Source organism: Wasmannia auropunctata, unplaced genomic scaffold (assembly GCF_000956235.1).
Source record: "Wasmannia auropunctata unplaced genomic scaffold, wasmannia.A_1.0 LD335400.1, whole genome shotgun sequence".
In the NCBI taxonomy this organism is placed as follows: Eukaryota; Metazoa; Arthropoda; class Insecta; order Hymenoptera; family Formicidae; genus Wasmannia; species Wasmannia auropunctata.
Window position 1 is genome coordinate 325,702 of NW_012027490.1, and position 25,128 is coordinate 350,829.

The following is a 25,128-nucleotide window of genomic DNA, read 5'->3' on the forward strand; positions in this document are numbered from 1 at the left end:
ATTTATTGTGCATTTTAAATATACTGTCATACTACAGTGATGGGAAAGGCGATAAAAGTAATATTCGGCAATTTTGACACAAGAAAACACGTTACGTTCTTAAAATAATTCCTTAAAAAATGATAAGTATGATTATCAAAGTAATCTATAAAATGTTTTTTTTATACTGTTTGTAACATATTCATGAGACGAAGGTAAAACATGTGCAAGGATATAAATAAATGTCTTTAAAATCTTCATTTGAAGTAAATATAATAAATGTTATTAGATAAAAAAACATTGGAATGTGGTAGATAAAAGGATAATAATAATTAAAAGAGTGGCATTGATTATTCAGAATTCAAGATATATTAAGAGCGGCATGCAGACATAGCATGCCGCTATAATGATAATGCTGAAAATTTCGACTAACAATAAATGTTTCACGCCGTCTGTATAATGAACCAGAACGGATCCGTAAATAATAATTATCGTTCACTTATCGTTAACGATTAATGATCGACAAATACATTTTACTGAAAGTAACATTACAGAATTTGTCATAAATATGCATTCTTATCTTTCGTGCCAGATTAAAATGTATACATAGCCTGGCGTTTATAGATCTGTTCAACATTATTGTCAATATTGATATCAGAATCTGTGCAAGTTGTAAATCACGCGCTCTTAATTATCTATTACGTGCGACAACGTGATCAGATGAATTCAACGACAGGCGAGCTTTTTACGAATACCTGTTAAATTTCGGTCACAATATATTATTTAATTTAGATTTTACTTTTGTTAAACACCGCTAATTCAGTGCTAATCGTTTATTCAATGTACTGTTTTTCATAAAATGTTAGGCGTACAACATTATTATGCGTCGTGGCAATAAAATAATATGCACGTTTTAAAAACATGTTTACAAAAACTATATTTACGAATACATTTATCGATCTCTTATAATGTAATCGTATCAGAACAAATGAAATTTTATATATGGAATTCTTTTTTATGCAATTTACTCTTGTTAGGTCATTATAACTGTGCCAGGGCTTTTATGCCGGTTGTGATAATCGAAACAATTGTAACGTGGAACTGAAGGAAGGATTATCTTATTTGTCACCAGCTGGGTCGAAAGGGTGCCAAGGAAAAATTTATTTAAGTGAACGGCGCCGCTGCATCTGTAAGAGGGTGCGTTTTATCGAGAATGCAAGTGGCAATCAAACAATAAATTCACTATAAAGCTCCTTACGGCGCTTCCGTAATGAATAAGCGTGAAGCTTATTTATTAAAGTTATCATGTATTTGACTCTTTTTGAAAAGTTGTGCATTCTAACATGAAAAAAAATTTGAGGAAAGTGCAAACGTTTGATAATCAAAAGATTAATTTAAGTATTTTAAAAGATTTTAAATATATGTTTGAAATATCCTTTCTTGCGGAAACAAGCATAAATAAATCTACACGAGTCGATTTAAAATAATGTAATAAAGTTTCAAATTTCTTAATTAAAGATGTTATATGTAAAAAAATTGCTCGTATATATTTATTTTTACTTTAAGCATTTTCGGCAGCACGGTATGTCAGTGACATAGTCCGAGCCACGTTGTTCGGAGATATATGACGATAATTCGCGCATATACTTAATGCGCGCGAATAGTCAGATGCACGTCCTGGCAAGTCGGCCAGTTGAATTGACGGCAGTCAACTGTTTCGCCAGACGTGCCAATTCTCGTTTTATTGTTTTTCTTCGGCGGCGCCTCGAGCACTCGTCCTTGCTGATGGTCGGGTTAGTGCTCCCCTTTCGCCGAAACAGAAATGCCAAAATCGACATTAACCCAAAAACACCGCAGAGAATTTATTGGATCAGAAATAGTTGACGTCGCATTCCAAGAACACTTAAGACAGAATTAAATATAAAAATGCACGAAAGTGACTTTTACCGAAATGAAAAGTGCCAATTAGGCAAGACAAAGATTTTCTTGATGGAGGCTTTATAAATTTTATTGTATGTAGATAATTATATTAGGTCAAGATTTTTTTAAATAAAGAAGATAACTGTCAAAAATGTATTATTATGCCAATTATTAGTAAAATGTTAAAAATGTATAAAAATATGTGTACATAAGATAAGTGAAATAATTAATAATATTAGTTGCAATGAGTAATAATACAAAATATCTTGTAGCGCGCGTATTATATAATTTCATCTTTATATTTAGCTTTAATTGTGTCATATACATTTTTTAATATTATAATTTAATACTACGATGTCTTGTCATATCAAGAAAAGATTTTTTTGATCTCTTTTGATACTTCTCAGCAAAGATTTGTACTGGTAAAATGTAGTATCTCTTCTGGGACACGCGATATCCCTTTCTCTCATTCCGCACAAACAGGTAAGCAGCAGAGTTTGTTCTCCACAATCGAGGTGCGAAGTCACTTCTGTAATGAGAGCAGGTCGTGTTTCCATTAGCAGAAGAAATCATTGAGTAATCCGACGTCAAGCTTCGGCTGCCGCCGATGGGTAACGAGCTCTCGAATGCACTGGCCCCCATGGGCCAATCTACCTAAACTCGCCGACCAGACTATGCCTTAATAACCTTGCACTCTGCGAGGCGTATTGGCCGGCTCATCGGATCGGCATTTAAATTGGTAGTTTGAAACACTCTCGCCTAACTTTCCTCCTTCCACTTAAAAAACGCAAGAAACCAGACTTGCGAAGAATTTGTCAATATGAAACGTTGCATAAAAGTGGCAAAATAAAATATTTCACGCATTGAGAATGTGTGTACATTAGCTTATATTTAACATACATGCAAATCGAATGACTGATGGAAATAATCAAAAAATAATAAAAACATTTGTTACAAATAAAATTTAAGTAATAAAACAGTTAAAAAATAGTTAATTATTATAAAACAGTAAAAAATAATTATAAAGAGTCATTATTTATAAATAATAATATAAAAAAGAGTTACAGCACTTGTTTAATAATATTTTTTCTTGTGGCAGCATAAAGCATTTTTCGGGCGCGAAAAATTAAAGATTTATCGCAAATATATTTAACCAGTATCTGACAAACATTACGATAAATATATATCATAGAGTTGACTTATCGCGATTCTAAAATAAATTCCTAATTTTAGAAGTTACGAATAGCTTTGAACGATAAATTCTTATCAATTCTTACAACATGCAGTCATGTCAAATAACTTCGGGTTTACTCAAAGCTTAATGATTTCCTACGCAATACGTTGACGGCTTTAATAATCGGCGAAGAAACGGTGTCCCGCTCGTGAGAGAGCTTTCGCCATTCAAAGGAGTGAAGAGCGGATGTAGGCCGACATTAGGGTTTCTTACACACGGCCGTTAAACGGGAATCACCTCCGGAGCGCGATGGGGGTAGAAACAATAATATATTACTCGAAGCATGAGCTCTTTGACATAATTGTCATGGCGTGGTGCCGTTGCTGGTCTTTAGCTGCGTTTTATGATCCATTCAACGATCCGGCTTAAACCCCACATACGACCGTTACTCGGATTTGCATTTTACGAGTGAACGGGCAAAGGTGAATACGATAAATCGGAGTAAGCGAGACAGGAAGTCCGGAAGTAAAGAGAATCGGACGGAGACGACGCGAGTCGTGGCGCACCGTACATGGCTGCTTATGCATTCATATTCTGTCCGATAGTATAATTTCATCGTCAACCACCATTGGTCGAGTGCCGATTGCCCGTCGTAACATTAATTAACACCGTATCTTATTGACCGCCCGTACAAGCACATTTATTTTCATGTCACTTCCGTGGTTTTTCGCTACGGTTTCACAAAAATTTTTAGAAACATGTAACTTTTATCCTTATTTGCAATCGCATTCGGCGATAAAATTTATTTTTGTATTCTTTTTACTATAGATATGTAATGATTTACAAAGAAGAATACCTTTATTGGCATCAAGATAAATGATGGCTTTTTAAATCAATCAATGGATTGAAGGAGGCCGTGAAGTTTATTAGCAGCGCTGTTGTGAAATGAATTTTCCCGTTCCGTTTCGCCGACTTGGCGCACACTCGTGGCTCGAAATGATTAATACGGATAAGGAAAGTGATGACGATCGGAATAATGGTACACAGTACCCACCAGTATCTAGTGACTTTGTTCGAAAGGGCGGATGAAGTGGTCCTTTTTTTCACTTAGGGGACGCAGAACCCATTGGCTTTCTTTCACGGGAGGGTCGATGGAGAAGTCCATCCAAAGAGGAAGAGCAGGAAGAAGAGTTCGAATCGCGAGAGTAGATGCTACTTCTTCTCGAGCATCGAGTGGAGTGCATGCGACGGTGCATCTAGCTAACTTCTCACGTACAATCACGCTTAGAAAACGTACGCAAAAAATGTACTTTTACTTAAAGAAAGAAAAAAAGAAAAGACAGAAGTGTGACTCGCAGTCCTCTGTATGAAATCTGGAATCTATTTTTCCAGTGCGTGTAATTTGTTCGCGTATTATTTACGTTAGATTTATAATTATGATACTCGCGATTATAATTGTTGTTACAGAAATAGGCGGGCGAAGAATTTTTAAATGAGACGACGTCTTTGTGTTAAAAAAAAGTTTGCAGGAACAAGAACGGGAAAAGGGAATGTACATAGCGACAGCGAAGGCGATGCACTTGAATTAACTTAGAGTGTATTTCTAGCACTCTAGGTTTAGCTCCGGAACACTCACGGTATGTTATATGCTGGGGCAGAAGACCCCGCGATTCCAAGCCTCATCTCTCTTTGGATCTATCGCGCTATTGCATTTCTAACGACGGCAAATCGTATATTTTTCTTATCGATTCGATCAGTTCGATTCATTAATTAATATTCAACATTTTATACAATTTATCGATTTTCGCGTGAAACTATAACAATTAAATGACATTCACATTTGCGAATTAAATCGCTAGATCCGGCGAGAGTCAAAAAAATATCCGCGCAATCGCAATTGGATCTCGAGAGCTTATGGGCGATAACCGCGGAAGATAAGGGAAGCATCTTCACCGTCAATGGTGAACCGCGGCGCCTCATTTACGCGATATCGGAATCACCTGTTTCCGAGCGTTGGCCCTTATCGATCGTAAATACAGGTGTGTTCTTAGGTGACCAAGTAGAACAGAGAGAGAGAGAGAGAGAGAGAGAGAGAGAGAGAGAGAGAGAGAAAGGATGATTGAGAAAAGAGATAGAGAAAGAAGGGGGTGACACGAGAGGAATGCACGCGAATGAGGAAAGAGAAGAAGACACGCTTACGTGAACAAGTCGTGTCCTCGGATGAGCATTCAGGTTTCGGTCGTTTGGGTGGCTGCCTGCCTGCCCGTGTTACCCGATGCCCCCTTCACCTTCACTGCACATATAAGGGCTGCGAGCACCAGCCCCCGCGCACGCACCAGCGAAAAAAATGCATACGCATACGATAACGGGGGTGCGTGCCTGAGGGCTATCCTTATGGGGCTTGGGGAGGCCATACAATACTTTAGTAACCCCGTAATACCTCCCCTTTCACGCAGGCAGGTGGGCAGGCAAGCAGGCAGGCAGGCAGGCAAGGCAAGACAAGGCAAGGCAAGGCAAGGTAAGGCAGGCAGATAGAGCCTTCGAGTATAAAGTATAAAGTAGCCGACCGATGCTCCTCCTCTTTTCTCCACCGGCGTGTACATCGGGATTAAAGGGTTGGCGAAAGGGGTTGGCGGTATCTCACGTTTGTGTGCCAATTTATCAAGCGCCGCCGATACGACGGTGGATGGCTTCTCACTTCCTATGCTACGAGGAATTCGATTACTTCCTTAATAATACATCGGAAATGTTCTGTTCTTCTCGTGCAAGAAGAACGTGTCATCGAGTCTAATTCGCGATATGTAAACATATGTTCAGAAACTTGATTAATGAAAATCAACGAAAGATAATTTCCTAAGGAAATTTGCAATAAATAATATTTGTTGTAAAAAATCTTAAAGTTACACTGCAGCACTATCTTGTATAATTGCACAATTTGTAGGAATGTGAGACATCGATCTTCTACAAATTATGATTGAAATAAATGTAAAATAAAATTTTTAAACGTACAATAATTAAACGTACTTTTAATGTACATATTTTATTATACGTTAAAAAAGAACTATCTTATTTAAAAAAAAAAGTTGCATGTATACGCATGTAAATTTCATATTAAATTATTGCAAATCGTGTTCTATCTAGTCGCTACATTTCCATCTATATGTGCCGTGTAAGTAGAAACAGACATTCGTAGACAGATGATCTTTTAAAAATTTGCCTCGCGCGACTTATGCATTTATCTTTTCGATAAAATTTTTTAACTTGGAGAGAGTGTCATGATACTAAGTTGCATATGCACTGATAATTTCAGAGGCCGTGAGCCTGTCAAACGTATACCGGCTCGTGCATATTCGCTATACAGCCACATCGGGATTTGTTATCGCATAATGATTCCGGCTCTGGTGAATAAACCACAATCGGATAACGATGCCGCATAATTATCCCGTAATTTCAACGTAGAGGGTTTAGAGAGATCGTACAATCGCGGAAAGAGAGGTACACGGATAAGGGTTGAATGGGGTGAGCAAATGAACGGAGGTTCCGCACGGGGCGTACGAATCGCCGCGTTGTTGTTGGCAATTAAAAACAGCGGCGACGGCCCTTTCGGACGGAAGTAGTAGTGGTTGCTTTCGTGCGCCGACTGAAATTCCGTTTTGCAGCCCTGCAGGACGGCCTGGCGCGGCGCGGCGCCAAAAAAGCGGGGTGCATAAATCGCGCGGGTGCCGAATATTCGGGTATCTCCGCCTACTTTCTCGGTTTCTCTCCGTCGGAGAGAGCTCGCTGCAACTCCGCGAATGCAGTTAAACCGAGACACACATACATACGGCACGCATATGTACGGCGCGTAAACCTCTCTACCGCCGGCCCTCCTATTTATAACGCGAAATTCCCGGAAGGTAAAGGCAGATAGCATCGAACCACCGACATGTACGAAAGAGGACCTACCCATAATTTTCCCCCGATTCGTGGGCTGTCGACCACCGGCCACCGGCTGCACGCACATCCGCATTCGATCAAGCCGCGCACACCGCGAACTTCGCTCTCCTCCTCTTTCTTCATTTCGCTGCCTCTCACCCTTTCTCACACCCTTCGTCAACCCTTTCTAATCCTCCCCCGTGCGCGCGGGCGAGCTCGAATTTTTTGACTCTGTTCATTTTTCTCTACATTTTTCTTGTAGGAATGCACTTTAAATCTTCGCTTTTCAGTGTCTTTTGAGAGAGGGAATAAAGATTTTGTTTTAATTTCGTTAGAAGGGAGATTTAGATCCCTTCCCTCTAAATTTTTTTTAATTGAGAAATAGTGATTGTATTGAACATTATTTTACGATAATGAATTATCATATACAATAGATGATTTATAGTTATAATTATCTTTGTTAAGCAGTTATGCTAAAAACTTCTAAATTACTTCTTATTCTTTTTTTTAACAGCGACCATTAATTAAATAATAAGAGTCAATAAAAGGTACCCATTTTAGTGAAACTCAAAGCTGTTTAAAGACATCCTTTTTTTGTTTACTACATTCATAAAAACAAAGTAAAATATAAGAGATTTCAGCATTTTTAAAATATAATAAATTTCAAAAAAAAATTTGAGAATTCATTTAGATTTATCAGAAATTAACTCTTTATAATGTAAAACAAACGCTTAACTCCTATGCGTTATTTTCTACGCGAAGTGAGATCCAAATGGGCTTCCTCAGATTATCTTATATTCTACAAAGTAACACGGTGTAGCGCGGGACGACGCGAAATCGGTAATCGGCCGCGAGAATTCTGGGAAGATAATAATATTTGCCCCGATGGCAATCAACCGTCCAGACGGCGGCCAGACAAGACAATGATAGATCAATCTTGCGAGTCTCGCACGCTCGGATGCGCGTCACGTCAACCCGTTCACCCGCTTCGCGACCTCACGATCGTGTTTGCCGACGTCGGGCTGACTGACGACTTTAGGAAAGAGCCACCGACGACCGCGGTACACGACCGTGACCAATTTACAAACGATAGCCGTCATTTCTCGACAGTGGTAAGCGCATCTTCCTTCCAGTCGAGTCAGTAGCCCCGGATCGGTCGGGAGGTCAACGGTAACGAGAGACAGACGAAGCCGCAACCACAGGAAGCGGTTCTGGTCATGATGATGATGTGACTCGATCTCGTTGGTTGAATTTTCTAGCGATCATCAGGGCGCCATCTCTCCGTAATAAAGGATGCTGATGAGGTCGAAAGGAACGCGATAAAAAGGAGCTCTATTTTTTTGCATACAATTTAATTATGTTTTAGAAAGAACATGTTACTCCAAAATTCATGTCTTTTTTTAGAAACACATCCGATTGAATTATAAATGTATAAAAGCATTTTACTTTATAATCGTATTTAATTGTCATTTTAAATTGTAACAGTAACTAGATTAAAGTTTATTTTTTTTACTTTTATGTGTGTCTAATAAAATAAAATAATAAAATACTGTACATATGATGTAAATCTATTTTGCTTAATATTTTTAAAAAAACTTTGTAAAATAAGCAATTCAATAAAAAAAGTATAATAATTTAATATCATTTTGATATATTAATTGTATTACATTGCGATAATTGAATCGCTTCCGGATGTAATGCTTATCAAGAGAGCGTTAGCAAGCAGAGTATATCTAAAGTCCCTTAAATTTAATGACTTTAGAATATCTCTGAAGCTACGCGAAGTTCTGTGTAACAAATAATCGATTATGAAAAATAAAAATTCTTTGTTATATTTTAGAAATATCAAATATAATCGATTTTTTTATTTTGATTACCAGTCAGCAGTTATTAAATATAAAATTAATTCTTTGTCATGTGTAAAAGATAATACGTTCATCATGTCTATACAATATCGAAAAAAAGACATAGCAATTACAGATTTATATTTTCCTTAAATAACAAATATTTGTTGATGTATACGTATTTTTTCTTTAATTTAATAAATCGATATTATCGATTAACATCAAATTTAAAACAAAAATAAATGGCCGCTCTCATGCTTCTCTCTGCTCTAACAAATATCACAATTTTGTCTCTTTATGTGGCAAATGTTTGCGTTTAGATGTTAAATTAGAAATGAACAGCTTATACACATTTAGAAACCGAAAAATCTAAAAATAGAAAAGATGAAAAATGAATTTTTTATTAAGAATTCTTTATTTTAATTTATTTCTGCAATGATTTTTGAAAATTGAAAAAGTTCATGTTACATAATATATATGTAATATTTATGTAAATATATAAATTTTCGAGAATAAAGTCCGAGTTTATATCGACTAGATTGAGATTCGATTAATCGAATTTAAAATATATCGAGAGGAAAATCGACTTTTAGTTCAAAAGATTCGAACATTGGTTAGTCGATTAATCGAGGAAAATCGAACGTTGCTCATTCCTGATGATCAGCAAAAACAGTTGTAAAGGTTAGATGCTATCAGAAACACATGTATGTTCAACAAATACGCACGATATACAAACGATTTGAAAAGTAAATAGCGTCGTCGCGTCTGTCACATAACATATAAGTAAGTGTATATATATATATATATATATATTTCAATTTATTATTACATCTTATTTTAACACATTGAGATTAGTTTTTACTAAAAGTTGTAATATTTCTACAAATTATAATTATTTTTACGTGATGTTTCTCACCCTTCACACATTGAATATGTTAGTTATGCCAATTAATGATTACAGATAGATTTAAAAACTATGTGAATCTAACTTGTATTGGTTTTATATGTTTAATAAAACTTTAATTTATATTTATTTGTATTTCATTAAAAGTAACAATGCAATATAATTTTTATTATTTTGAGAAATATTTTATATGTAAGCTATTATTTGTTTTAATCTGAATTTGTTATATATTATTTCTGTTAAACCATACAATGGGATATCATCTTGAGCACGATATGACTTTTTAATATTTTTTTGTACTTTAAGCAGCAGAATAATATTTCTTTATAAAAAACAGGGGATTTTACTATGCTTAATATTACATTAATTTTAGAAGATCATAAATTCTGGAATCCTGCACAAATTATTCGACGTTATGTGGAACGAGGATCTAAATACTATTATTCTACCTACATTGTCCACAATGATTTTCTTTGTATTCACGGTAAATTTATTCCGATACCTCGTAGGTAGTCCTCATATTCAAATTAGAGACGTTACAAAGGAACATAATTGGAAGGCAATTAGCGGAATAACCAAGGTACTTTTATGGATTTAAAAGTAACACTACTACACTATATTTTAGTCCATAAAAAAATTGCAAATGTATTTCGATTAAAGTGAAAGCGATAATAAATTAGATTAATAAAATTGTTTCTGTGTATACAGGCGTATTATTGCAGTATTTGCGAAGCTTTACTATTGAATCGTGATGCGCTTTTCTGCGATTCTTGTGGCGTGTGCGCGGATCGAGGTTGCGTAAAGTTTGCCAATAAACGACTAAAATGCAAGGCTATAACTCTTAATAATGACCAGCTGATGAAGCATCATTGGATTAAAGGTATTACAGCCTGTAATTAATATATACATTGTTTTAAATGTGCAACTCTTTAAATATCTCTTGTTATGTTTGAAGGTAATTTGCCACTTGTTGCCATGTGTTACATTTGTGAAGAAGAGTGCGACGCAGAGCCCGGCCTCACAGATTGGTGGTGTTGCTGGTGTCAGAGAAGTGTTCACGAAACATGTAAAGCTTCTCTCTCTGAAGTAATAATTAATGATATTTCGTTTTCTTTTATCAATCGCTTTTTAATCATGTGCCTTGTTGTTTCATAATTTTATTAAAACTCTTTATAATTAAGAAGCATAACATTCTTCTTGATTATAAAGATAATAATATATAAAAAGACTATGAAATGTTGTTTAGAGAGTAGTTGCATTGTACAATGCTTTTTACAACATTTCGTCATTCCAAAAAGAAATTGTGAAACATACTGTAAAAAGTAAGTATTTTCTTTTCAGATATGTGATTTTGGAAAGTTCAGATTAATGATCATTCCACCGGGAAGCCTAGAGGTAATAAATCGACGTAGCACAATGAGACGCAGGTTACACCTCCGTTCTGTCATACCACCAAACTGGCCTAATTGGAATCCGATAATTGTTGTAGGTAAGAGAATAGAAAACAACACAAATTTTTTGCTTAAAGTAAGTATCATTAAAGAGTAATGGATATATCTATTTTTATGATTTTTCTTTTTGCACAGGAAATAGGAAATCGGGAAACAATGATGGAGACCAAATTTTATCTCTATTCCGAAGATTGTTAAATCCTGCGCAAATCGTAGACTTAGCAGAACGTGATCCAGTCGCTGCCCTCGAATGGTGCCGTTTGTTAGGGAAAACTCAATCCACTATACTCGTAGCCGGGGGCGATGGAACCGTCGCTTGGTTATTAAACACCATCAACAAGCTCGAGTTAAAAGTAATTATCTTTTTTGATACGGAACTTTCAGATACGCATAAGCACGAGTACAAACAAATGTTTTTACACGAAACAGCCTATTCCATCTGTAGCAATAATTCCTTTGGGGACAGGCAACGATTTATCCAGAGTATTAGGATGGGGAAAGGAACACGATTCGCATTTGGATCCCATGGAATTGTTGCAGAAGATTCAAGCAGCGGAGCAGGTGAAATTTGACAGGCACGTGATGAAAAAATAATATATCTATAAATTATCGATTGATCAGAGCTACACATATACATTTTGTGAAATTTATATAGATGGTCCGTGACAATAAAACCATACGGCGGATTAGGATTCAGAGGATCACATCGCACCTTATTCATGTACAATTACATAAGTGTGGGCGTGGACGCACAAGTGACTTTGAATTTTCATCGCACGAGGGAGAGTCGATTTTATCTGTTTAGTCATAGAATATTTAACAAGGTATCTTTTCGTCAAATATAAATACGCAAATAAATTTATCCAGTTTGAATAAAGTAAATTCGCACGCGCTTTATATATATTGATAGCTGTTGTACCTGTGCTTTGGAACGCAACAAGTTGTGGAAAGGGAGTGCAAAGATCTCGATAAAAATTTAGAAGTCTATTTAGACGATAAGAAAATAGATCTGCCTTCTATTGAGAGCGTAGTGATACTTAACATTCCATCGTGGGCTGCTGGTGTCGACCTATGGAAAATGGGAATGGAAGGTAATATCCACTTTAATGATATTGATTTAAATTTAATACTGAGATTACACACATTGCTTGACAGACGACGAAGATTCGGAAGTGCAAAGTATTAACGATGGCAAGTTGGAAGTAGTAGCACTTTATTCTTCATTCCACATGGCTCAGCTCCAAGTAGGTCTCTCGAAACCACATCGGATTGGCCAAGCTAATACTGTAAAGGTAATTACCTCAACAATTCAAAAGACTTTTCTCGCATCTACAACTGTACACAATAAATGTATTATTGTTTAGATAAAATTATCGCGGTCGTGCGCTATGCAAGTGGATGGTGAACCCTGGTATCAGCATCCATGCGAATTCAACATAACATACTGCAATCAGGCTTCTATGCTGATGAGTAACGACTTTTAAATATCTGCCGCGTGACCTTATAGAAGTTTGCACAAATGCATTTATTCATACGTTACTATATGTACAAGTACCAGCTAATATTTGCCAAAGTTGTTAGCTACTTAACAGCGATCAAAATATTGGAGTGCATAAGAAAAAAAAATGAAGAATCTCTAGTCAATGTTATATTTACACAAAAGTATGTATCGTTATATCTTTTATTGATTGTAGCTGTTTCGTAATTCTATTTATTGATGCCGTATTTATAATGAAAATATACAAACAAAATAAAATAACACATAAATAATGACATTTTGATGTGATGTTTATGAAAATTATTTCTCTAACAACCTGTTTCAAATAAATATTTATTTCTGTCTTTTTTTGCAGTTTTTTACATTTATATTAATTAATGGCTTTAAAATTTATATCATTATATTGGTATTCGTAATGTGCAATACATTAGCAGCTAATTTCGGATGATTCAAGAATTCATTTTGCAGAACCTCAATCAAAATTTTAATTTGTAATTACATAATTTTAAAATAATTGTAAAGAATGATGTAAATTGAATTTCAACAATTTCTCTTCGATATAATAAAAAGAAAATAACAGAAAACTAATTTTATTCAATTATGACAGAACGACAAATGTATTTTTTATTGATATTGACAACCGTTTGGATTTTACATGAGATGGCTAGAATAATGAAGGACATTGATTAAAATTGTTAAAAATTGGAAAAATGAAATAAGTAGCGGAAACATCTTTTTTGATTGCATAAAACAATGAACATTAAAATATTTATAACCGAAAAATAGAAAAATTATTTGTGAGTATATATTAAAATTATGAAAAATAATTTATTAAAGAACATTTATATTATACATACATATCTATAATTTGTAGAAATAATATAGAAATGTATATACGATAAATTGCAAACTACTATAGGTTAATATTTTTCATACAATTTTTAATACAATAATTATTAAATCCGTTTGTTTCTAAAATATCAGAAGGATTCCTTTCTAAAGCAGAATCCGAATTGATCGCATTTGTATCGAAGAATCTTAGCGAGTTGTGGTGGTCCGCAATAAAAAACTGTAATTTTTCCTTTCTTCTTATCCTGGAGCTGTTTGAATACTTTGTCCCAATTGGGACGACCCGCATTCGTTCTGGTTTTTAATCCTGTGATGAGATCTCGTTTTTCCTAATAAACAAGAAATAACAAAAAAATTAATATGTCAAATTTTTTGTCGTTTGTTTAAATTTGACTAGCACAGACTTTTAAAAACTAATCGCACAATTAAAGATATTTAAATAATTATATATAACTGTAAAGATCTTTCTGACCTTTTCATGCAGAAGATCCAGCGCTAATTGCAAGCCAACTGCCTTCATATCGCTCTTTTGCAACGCGCTTGTGATGTACATATGCATCTCCAGGAAACGTTCCATAGTGATACCTAACTCAGCCTGTTCTATCTCGAGTTGAGACAGTAAGTTTACGAACCACTCAAATGAGCGTTGATTGCGGTTAATCCAAAAGAAGTCCACCTATAAAATATTCTTTATTAAATCTAAATCCTAAATATAATAGATATTGCACAGCATTATAGAAAATCTATTTACCTTTCGTAAATTCATTACAGTAGGCGGAATTTCACTGGCCCAGGAGAAGGAACATTTTGGACAGGTGTGTCTCGCTTTCCAATATCGATGCATAATCGATTGCAATATAGAGGCGAAGGGGGTGACTCCGATTCCTGTGGCGATCAGAACAGCGTGCTGCGCTCGGAAAATGTGACTGGACGGTGCTCCGTAAGGACCGTCTAAAAAGATCTATAATAACGACATGTTATTCACTCGAAACCATTACGTGATAATGAAAAGGATCTTGAGAACGTTTTATCTCCTCAAAAAAGATTCACCTCCAGTGGTTTTCCTACAGGATAATTTATTGGCGGTTGAGAAGAATTGGATTTCAAATCTAAACTATCTGAACTACCTACAGCTTCACTAAACCCTTGTCTCATTCTTCCTTCCTCCGCCGCAACTTGTATTGCTGTCGGTGTCATCGGCGTCATTTCATTCCCCTCCGCATTTGCATTTGATGCTACAAACATACATAAGCATGACAAATAAAAATATTATACAAAATAAATTTACATTTTTTACATGGTTTAGATAAATGCAATCAATTAGTTTAAACGATTTTTCACAGTTATGTAATTATTATATTATTGTAGAATTATCATATTATTTTGCAAAAGATTTTCTTTTTCCTTCTTTATAAAATAATATTATCAAATAAATTTACATTTTTTTTCATAACTTACCCATGTTTGACAATACATCGATCTCGTAATCGTCTGTTTCGAAACTAGGTGTTTTGAAAGCGATAATAGTCGGTTTTGTTCGCATGTACCGGAAGCTTTGTGCCAATGATTTGTTTTGCGGACTCAAATAAGCTAGCCCCAATGACTTGAATCGCGCGCATCTCATCTGACATTCATCGAAACTCTTCTCCGATTCAGATCTCATGTAATCTCGAAGTCTATGACATTAAAATACATGAGAATATCATATATATGTAATATTTCATTAAAAAGATTGTTATAATTGTTATAATGATATCGCTAATAAAATGTTTGGATATTTAATCGTGATATTTATTTACTCACGCTCTGAGTCGTTCTTTCTTCTTGCTTTTGATCTGCATATCGGGCATCGAGCGTGATTTTTCAAGAGGCATTTTGCTACCAACAAATAACTGATGAAGTCTCCTATCTCTTCTCGTAGACACATCTGTCCATTCCTTATTTAATTCTGACGTATCTAGATGTATTTATGTAATATAAATATTTAATATTAGTTTTGAAAATGTAGCTACTATACAAATTTATTAAATAATAACGATTTTATGATACAAGCTTAGATTTATTATTCTTTCAATTTTTCACGCGAACTAAATAATATTTTTAAAAATAAATCTTACGTTCTGTAGCTTTTAAATATGCAGACTGATTATTAAATGATGCATGCGAAGGTGACACGGTATTCGATAAGTCAGACACGAATGAGGGATTGTCCAGGCTGTGTGTATTAGGTATGGATTCCATTGAGGCTTTCTGTGCTACGATAAGTGGTGTCTTTTTGCCACTGAGGAAACTACACAATGAGAGATATTAAAAACTAATATATAATTTGCGATAACCAATTAAGAGCCACAATTTAATTGTTAGAAATCGTTATTTTGAATTTTACGCAAGATATACAAAATTAATTTTTGTGTGAACTGTGCGTAAATCTTTAATTAAATCCCAACGGACTTACGATTTCTTTCGGGGAGCACTGGCAGCGTCACAGTTCTCGGCGGGCAGAATATCGGCGCAGTGAAGTTTTATTTGCTGTTTCTCAAAGTACGAGTACAAACTGTTGGTCCACTCACCTACCGCACGAATGTGCAGCCACATGTAATCTGTACAAAATTAACATATTAATTTTGGAAAATATACATTGTATGTAAATGCAATTGCGGTAATGAGAGATAACATCAATCAAAGTGTAAGAATTAATAGCTTGCCTTCTTGCTCGGGAGCACTGCTAATGGTAAAAGGATGCCACTCGTATCTTGCTATCACCGGGATTTTAACAAATACATAATCGCCGGGATGAAAGTGAAAATTGGGCGGTCTCTTAATAACCAGGTGAGTCACCTTTGAAGGCAAAAGGAGGCCGGAACTTATGTATGTCTTTCCACGCTGAGAACGCAGCCACACCAGTCGATGAATCTTTTCCACTAAGTATACGACACCCGGGCCGACAAACCACTTCCAGAAATTAGGGCCATGGAAGATCATTAGAATCCAGAATGGTATGAACAGCAGATGGGACCAATAAAATATCTTACGACAAAAAAATTATTCTAATTATTACACAAGAATGATAAAAATATTGTTTTCAATCATCTTGAATCATAAAGATTAATCTTTAAATTAAAAGATAAATAAAAGTATAATAATGTAAAAAAAGTATTCGTACCTCGAAGCAACCACCACGTCGTACAAACGGCATGGAACAGACGAGCATAGTGACGAGTATAATAACCAGAATTACCCCGGTCGGATACGCACTACCTGCCACCAGACCGAAATATCCAGGTCGACTCGTTAACAACCATTCGGACATGGTGTAGTTTCCGCTATTCATTTTCTCATCTTTTATTATTACCGTGCCTACATTAGATATCATTAATTATCTTTAATTAATAATTTTAATTTAAATATAAAATAAAAATATTAAATTAAAACAATAAAAATGGTATCTTAATCTTCACTAAAGTTTCAACAAAAGATTTTCAGCACATTAAGTTATGCTAACATAACGTATAAGATTATAATTAAATAAAAAACTTAAATATACCACAATAAATGAGATGCATCAGAGTGTGTACAATGCTGAAAATTCCGATCATTATCCCCGTCATTTTATGGAGATATATATGATGATCTAGGGGCACTAGTGAATTGAAACTATGCGTTCGCAAAAACGTGATGCACTGGCGCAGCATCAAGACCAGAATGAACGCGCAATCAAAGTTCAGACATTGCCCTAAAATATATTTTTATAATAATTTAATTTTTTATTTTTGCTCTTATTAATTAAAATTTATTCTAAAGTGATGACAAATTTCGCCCATTTTTTGGACCTCGAAGTTCAAACTATTTTTATGGCAAATAGTATTAGATGAAACATTAATCCCAGTAAAATTTCAAGATGACCATAAGCACGGTTCCGGAGATACAAGGGGGTGAAAGTGATGAGATACCATCACTTTCACCCCTTCATATCTCCGGAACCGTGCCTATGCTCATCTTAAAATTTCTCTAGGATTAATGTTACATCATATAGTATTATTTGGCATAAAAAAAGTTTGAAACTTGAAATCCAAAAAATAGTTCTTTTAAAATGGGTGAAAAAACAGGTTTTTTGCCATCACTCTTTATTCAAAAATGGTTAGCTGCATGGAATAAAATTATTATGATATGTTTACGTGACACATTTAAATAATTTATAAAAGATTGGATATTATATTTTTATATTTTTCTTACCGCAGGCACGAGCAAACATTATATAGCCATTGTCATGTCGATACTCATAGAGGCGTGAGACGAAGAGAGCCACGTTGATAAGCATGAACATCGAAATAAAGGCAATAAAGACGTAATTATTCTTCATGTACGGCTTTGTGAGCTGATACGGAAGAAGAGACACAAACGTTTCCAAAATAGACTTTTTCTTTGATTTTGGTTGCGGTGGTACCAACCATCGATCTATGCTGCGAGTATTATATTCTTATTCCTTACGTTTAGTATTTACTTTAAGAATTTAGGATTTAGCAATTCAGAATTTAATAATTAAAAAAGCATCAAACATCTAATTATAAATATTAATTTAAGATAAATTTGAATTTTCGATTGTTAAACTTGTAAATTTTTTATTTTATACAATGTAATTTTTTATCTAACCTAATCGAGAGATTTTCCAGCAGACCCTCGTGCTTCTTTAATTGCTTTTTTAGAGCTTCAAAAGTGATTGCTCCTCTATTGCCTTGATCAGCATCTTCAAAGAGTGCAAGTGTTAAATCTTCGATTTGCTCGTCACTAAATTTCATTCCATTTTCTTCCATACAGGCTCTCATAACATGTTCTAACTCGCGAAGTTGTATTAATCCATCACCTTTGAAAAAACCAATATGGAATACATTAAAAGCTTTAAAAGTCTTTTTTGGATATATATTTTTGGCAATTTGTATTTAAATCTTTCTTTATGTAATTTATTATTACTTATTATTTTATTTCTTAATTTTGGGGAAAATATAAATTTCTTTTTATAAATATTCTATGTAAATGAGTAATAATTACCATCGATATCATATACTTTGAAGAGAAACCTAATCTTATCGTTCGGAGATTTTCCAGCGAATTGATGCATAGCGTCTAGAAATTCTTGAAGCGATATCGTGCCGGAGTTGTCTTTGTCAAATATTTGAAAGACTCTCTCGGTAAAGAATGGCTAAAAAATTATAAAATACATATCATATCTGAAATTTATTCCTCGATTAATAGTTGATGCCTTTGCCTCATAGTACAAAATTCGATATTGAATTTGACTCAATTTAATTAAAACATATATCGAAAAATAAAAATAACATCGAAAAAGAAGAGATATCTATATTACGATTTTTATATTAGAAAAACGAGAAATTAAAATTTTGCGTTTGAAAGATGAAGAATACTTATGCCTCCTGCCTACGTTCTTCGAAGTGACGATAGTCTTGAATTCTTCACGGCATATTTCCCCTTCGTTTCCAACAGTTTGCTTAAATATCTTTTCCAGCCATTCGAGATTTCCTTTGTCAAAGCCAGCACGTGGTCTGACACAAGATTTTAGTCAGTTAATATACATAACGCACGGAGGCTGATAAAACTAAGAAATTTAATAAAAACGAAAGCAATAATATTAAATCTCTAGAAAACAGAGTTTTGCGATAAGCATGTTACCTGGGATTACTCACGCCAGATATCATATCCATGATTTGAGTAAATGTTACATATCCCGAGTTCTCGTAATCAATTAACCGATATAATTTATCGACGATCTACGACATGGCAACTATTAATTGTAATTCTTTTCTTTATTCTCTAGATGTGAAAATAGTGTGACTTACCCCTTTAGTATAAAAAATCTGTTGAAAATTGAAGAAATTTACTGAATTTTCCCCACATAATACATATGCGACACTTTCGATCTGATCGATAAAATCATTTTGCTTCTCATTTCTAATAAAAGAATGAAAATAAATACAATGAGTAAAAACGAATGTTAAGTATACTTAAAATATCATTAGAAAATTACATTGCATAGATACAGACATTTATATAATGGAAATTTATTTCTTACGTTAGCCTTCCTTTGAGGAATTCGAGCCATTCATCTTGTTTCAGTAACCCGTCACAATCTTGATCAAACAGTATAAATAATTTTCCAAGAAGCACCTGGAAAATATCAATAAATCATAAGTAGCAAAGTGTCAATTTTCTATTAAAAACTGTGCAGCGAAAAAGATAAATGTTACAAATTCTTAAAACTATTTAAAACTTCCATCAATTCAATTTTATTTAAGAGAAGCGAATAGAGTCGCTTGCTTGAACACGATATTACGAATCTTGCTGAGAAAATTGATATTGTCAGCTGTTCGTGAGATTGCACATTTGATATGCAAATCGCCTAAAATCGTGTCTCTTGTACTCATTACATGTGCGCGTAATCTGGGCCAAAGTTAATATGTGATAATAGAAGCGTATTTATTAACATTCTAGCCTCAGGTGCGTATGACGGCGTCAACGTTAACATCGATATGACGCGTATCGATCACCATCGGCGTGGATCTCGACGGCCCGCTGTAGGTACGCACGTATATATTTCACTCTCGATCGTTAAGAAATGGGTCAATGTCATGAGAGATTACACTGCGTGCTCCCTCGTCACATACGAGATCCAGAAACATGTCCCAAGTCTCGTGAGGTATGGTTGGCGAATATGATATATACTGATGATGCCTGAATTATTATTCATAACATGTACATATTTTAATGATGGAACATATGACAATCCATTTCTTTGTAATTAATTTTGGATAAAAGATATCTGATTGCAAAGTTATTATTATTATTTAACATTTGAAATTTACGTTAAAATTGCTAACAATAAAAACAGATATTATTTGTTTCCCAGTTTAACTTAATTTTAATTTTACATGATAATTTAGCAATAAGTCCCATGAATTTATATATATAATTATTATTTCTCATTTAATTGGATTTTAATAAAACCCTTGCCTCTTTAATAATGTAAATCAGTATTTATCGGTTAAATCGGTATTTAACGATGCTTAATCGATAATCGATAGCGCTTTGGCGATTTGTGCCGACAGTTAAAGGGTTAATGGATAGTTCGTAAACAAGGCCCCGGTCGACGCTATGCTCTGCTCTACGATTGGTCTCTGTGATCGATTGATCGGTCTCGAGCGACCGGGAGGCGCTCGGGGCACCAAGGCCTCGCGCCCGGGGCGATCGGCCACCTTGATCGAAAACCAGGGGCCCTCGATAGAAGCCCCTCGTTTGCTTCGATCGTCACCGCCGCCTCGGGTCGCCTTCTCCTACGCAGATCCTCGAGAGTGGACTCATTGCCCGTCCGATCGTGATCTTCTACAATGGAGACGATTGTCCGATAAATGGGTACATGATTCGAGATCGCAAATCTCAGTCGAAAGCATTTCAGCACCGATAAGGAAATCTCGTCATAGCTCTCCTTATTTGGCAAAGTATCTTCTCATAATTGGAAGAGAGATACCGCACATGAATGGACTTAATCACCTTATTCTGGAGCAAACGATGCTTAGATTTCGCATAGAGAAATAATCTTTGAATTTGAAGAAGCAATATTGTGTTCCATTGTGTTCATGCTCTTATGATGTAAATTTTTGCAAAGCAAGGTATTAAGTAACTTTTTATTCGCAATCTTGAACAAAATTGAAACTTTACGTCTTAATGTAGATAGTAAGTGTATGTCACACTTGTCAAAAAAACTATTGCGCAATCTTAAACGGTATAATGACAGTGCTTTCCGTCGGAGTGTGAAATGATTGACTGGATGAGCGATTGTAATCTCATATAGTGCCGATATATGTATAAATGCGTGCTTTATTTTTTTTCGTATCTGTTATGAGTGACAGTTTAAAAAAAGAGGTGTCCAAGAATTCAGAATATAAATGCAACACTACTTCTCCATGCTTCAACAAGATTCTTGATGTTACAAAGAAGAATGTTACACAAAATATGACAAAAGAATCACATCTATTTTATAAATATGTATAAAATACTTTGTTTTATTTTATGAAGAAGAAATAATTATTGAAAATGTTTGCAGTTACATCATAATAAAAGTTAGTTAGACAAATTTAGTTTGAAAGATACATTGTTTATAATAATATATTATTTCTGAAAACTAATAGAAAAAAATATATATATATTTATATTTTTAAATAAACGCATTTTTATTTCTTAGAATATGTACACAGATTATGAAAATAAACTCATTTCATGATTATTCATTTTATGATCTTTTAAACCTGTTTTGTGTAATCCAGAAATACTGGAATTTTGTTGTGTTGAAATAACAACTCTATTTAAAGCTACAAAATTTGTATTATATTTGCTTATGGTTTTACTTCATGATTACAACTATTTTAAAGTTTAAATGAATATTACTTTGAATATTACTTTTATGAATATTACTTTGCTATCTAAATACAGATAAATCACGGTGAAAAAGGACAATTGAAAAAACCTGTAAATGCTTTTTAAAAGAACCATAATTGCTCGACAAGCCAATATACTCGGGTGACGTAACGTCGACGTTTCATGTTTAGTGCCACGCGAACCTTCTTTTTCTTCACGAAAGAAAGTGAGGCAGCAAGCCAATAATTACAATAATTGCAATTCTTCATGGCCGCTTTAAGAAAGTGCCGGATTACGATCACGAGGACGGTCTACCCTCTCGTTATAAATCTATGATAATTTACTAACTAAAGGATTAGTAGATTAGAAACTTTTGAGCCATATGATTTTGCAAACTAAAGTTTATATTCATAATATGATATCTATCTTTGATAAAAAGAAATGAAATATTTTCCCGACTTCTTTTATCTATATAAATTTTTTTTTTTAATTTCGCGCTGAGAAATAATATAATATCGATATATATCACTAAAAGCAAAAAAGTTACATCGCTTGATTACATTTTTCTATATTGTTATCTTGAGTCTTAAATTTTCTAATTGAACGATTTTTGCATTTAATAATAATTGTTTTCTCATGGGATATGACACTCTTTTTACCAAGTTTTACGATTTCTTTCCATGAGATGACGTTTTACTTATTTTACATGCACATATCAAGTTGTTTCGAAACCTTTGAAAAAGCCGTCATAAAATTAATCCGTATCATAAAACTCTGAATATACTTCTCGTATTTCATGAATAAAAGCAGCAATCTTGTTCTATTAAAAAAAGTTGTGACAACTTTATCCAGCACTTTTATGTATTCCAAACAAGTTTATATAATGTTATTTTACTTATTTATATTTACGTTTAATTTATTTCTATTTATATGAAAGTTTTATAAGTACATAAGTTATGTATATTTTTTAAATTCTCTTGTCGTCAAAAGCATTATTTTCAATGACTGACGTAAAGGCTCGTCAAAGTAAAAACAGAAGATATAGAAACAAATATAATTTAATTGAATTACTATATTATTATATTTGTATAATATTTATAATATTTAGTTTCTGTTACCTGATCATGGAAGAGTCTTCTAAAAGCTTCCTTGTTGTAACGGCCAGATCTTTCTTCCTGCAATATCTCCTTACACTCCTTTAAAATAGTCATCCTCCTCTTCTCGATTAGACATTCTTCCTCCATGCAGATTATATTCTCTTCCATTATTAAATACTCTTTGCGACAAGTGCTATGAAGAAGGTGTCATCGAAGAAACAAGATCACAACCACTTTGGCAATTCATCACAAGATCAACAAGAGTTCTGTCATTTCTTGTCGCGAGCTCGTTCTTGTTTGGGACACGACTGATTCAACGCGTCAGTCGCGTGTTATGTACATGAATGAAAGGTAAATTTATAAATTTTCGCCGGTGTGTTAGTTTGCAGGGAATAATCTATATTTATTGTGTATTACAACTCTTGAATTGTAACTGTAAAGTTACAATTAATATTACAATTTTGGACATTTAATATTTTTCTTTTTGTTTCAGCAAGGAAGGACAATCGATAAATCAATAGTTTTAACTCTGATTAATAAAAGTAATTTAGATAAGAAAATATAATCGAAGCGGGGATATTATATTTTGATAATATTACATTTCAAATAATTCTTACGAAAATAATATGAAATTTTTATCCCTCGTTTTAATCTTGCTTTTATCTTAACGCCTGATTTTGCATTAACAGAAAAAGAACTTTTATTATGTTAGAAATTTATCTCAAATAATAAATAAAAGCTATGAACAAACACAGTCTCCTTTATTTGAACGGCCGAATTCTAGTGTAATTTCTATTTTATTTACCTTACTTTTGCGAATGAAATTTGAAGACATAAATAACATGAGTATAGAAATAATATAAATACATATCGGTTCTCTCTACTCCTTGCGACTATGAGATGTAAATTACTGTGATTGTTTGTTCGTAAATTCTTCTTTCCAAAAGAAAATAATACCAAGTAAAGAAAGAGAAAAAAATCAGCAACTTTCTTCTTTGTCACGTTTTCTTATGTGCAAACAAGGATTCGGTGACAGCTCGTAATTAATTCGCATGTAAACAGTCCTACCTCTCGGTACTTATAAGAATGAGAGCCCGGTTCAACGTACGTACGAAAATTCACTTTATCGCCGCGTATCAACAAGCGAGATCGCCGTGTTAACGCGCCTCGACGTTACTGAGAGAAGTATTGAATGAAAATCATCCTCGGGGCATCAACGAAACGGCGTTCGCGCGGATGTCGCTGGCTGGCTGGAAATGTTGGTGCCAGTAAACGCTCGTATTGGATCACAGGGCGATACAGTGAGGGAAAGAGAGAGGAAGATAGAATGAGGAAGGGAGATAGAGATCGGTTTTGCTGGCAATTCAGATCGTGTGGGGATAGAGGAGACGGACAACCTTTCACTTTTTGACAAGTTCTGAGTTCCTCCGCCTCCCATTCCGTCGTGGATCTCCTCGTCCTTCTACTTCTTTTATGTATAATAATGTAGATATGTTAAGAACCAAAGGTAATTTGCAATTATCAAATCAAAATTAGATAAATGAATCTGCTAACTGCTTGAAAAAAAAGAATCTTTTACGTAAATACACGGAGAGAATTTTATTTTAAAATTTACCCTGAAAATCATGTTAATCGTAGGACATCATAGTATTTCGACAAATTTTATGTGATTTTCACTATTTTTTTAAATATGTTCTACACCAAATTTATTGTAGTGTGCACACTAAAAAAAAACAGAGAAAATCACATAAAATTTGCCGAAATACTATGTTATCCCACGATTAACATAATTTTCAAAACAAATTTAAAAAGGAAATTCTCTCCGTCTAGTCTTCTAGTGTATCTGTTACATAAATTGCATTTTATTAATAGATGTTGATTGTTGCTACAACTGCCGAATGATGACCCAACGACTTTTAGGCATTGTCATTTTTCTCTTTCATGAGTATAATATATTAACAACGTATAATAATAACATTTTTCTTCGTAACGAAATTTATTTCGTTGATGTGTGCGTCAAAGATGAATTATGAAGTTGTTTTTAAGATATACAACTTTAAGGAATACCAATAT

At 34.1% G+C, this 25,128-nt stretch overlaps 2 protein-coding genes across 9 annotated transcripts; one reads left to right on the forward strand and one right to left on the reverse strand.

Annotated features, from left to right (window-relative positions):
* The first annotated feature begins 9,483 nt into the window (after positions 1-9,483).
* Positions 9,484-14,101, forward strand: LOC105457048 (diacylglycerol kinase epsilon). 4 transcript variants are annotated; one of them, XR_975327.1, is made up of 13 exons: positions 9,484-9,615; positions 10,110-10,316; positions 10,445-10,616; positions 10,692-10,822; positions 11,078-11,225; positions 11,323-11,540; positions 11,617-11,762; positions 11,843-12,011; positions 12,098-12,278; positions 12,343-12,479; positions 12,552-13,213; positions 13,293-13,482; positions 14,019-14,101. XR_975327.1 is itself a non-coding variant. In XM_011701472.1 (11 exons), the coding sequence occupies exons 2-11, from the start codon at positions 10,152-10,154 to the stop codon at positions 12,669-12,671; spliced, it is 1,587 nt and encodes a 528-aa protein (XP_011699774.1). In that variant the 5' UTR covers positions 9,484-9,615; positions 10,110-10,151; the 3' UTR covers positions 12,672-13,235. The 4 variants fall into 4 exon arrangements, 1 of the variants encoding a protein (XP_011699774.1); XR_975325.1 differs by lacking the exon at positions 14,019-14,101 and adding an exon at positions 13,670-13,756; XR_975326.1 differs by lacking the exon at positions 14,019-14,101 and adding an exon at positions 13,670-13,756 and having other exon boundaries at positions 12,552-13,176.
* On the reverse strand, positions 13,666-24,236 carry LOC105457046 (NADPH oxidase 5). Of its 5 annotated transcripts, none has more exons than XM_011701471.1 (20): positions 24,124-24,236; positions 23,077-23,248; positions 19,620-19,714; positions 19,387-19,498; positions 19,220-19,317; positions 18,972-19,092; positions 18,581-18,731; positions 18,185-18,395; positions 17,768-17,994; positions 17,079-17,267; positions 16,698-16,891; positions 16,240-16,561; positions 15,990-16,134; positions 15,652-15,824; positions 15,338-15,491; positions 14,993-15,210; positions 14,585-14,769; positions 14,286-14,495; positions 14,007-14,210; positions 13,666-13,863 (listed from the first exon to the last, which is right to left on the reverse strand). In XM_011701471.1, exons 2-20 carry the CDS (start codon positions 23,221-23,223, stop codon positions 13,666-13,668), a joined length of 3,354 nt encoding a protein of 1,117 aa, XP_011699773.1. In that variant the 5' UTR covers positions 23,224-23,248; positions 24,124-24,236. The 5 variants fall into 5 exon arrangements, with proteins under 5 accessions (XP_011699773.1, XP_011699772.1, XP_011699771.1 ...); XM_011701470.1 differs by having other exon boundaries at positions 23,077-23,363; XM_011701469.1 differs by having other exon boundaries at positions 23,077-23,452.
* Positions 24,237-25,128: the final 892 nt, after the last annotated feature.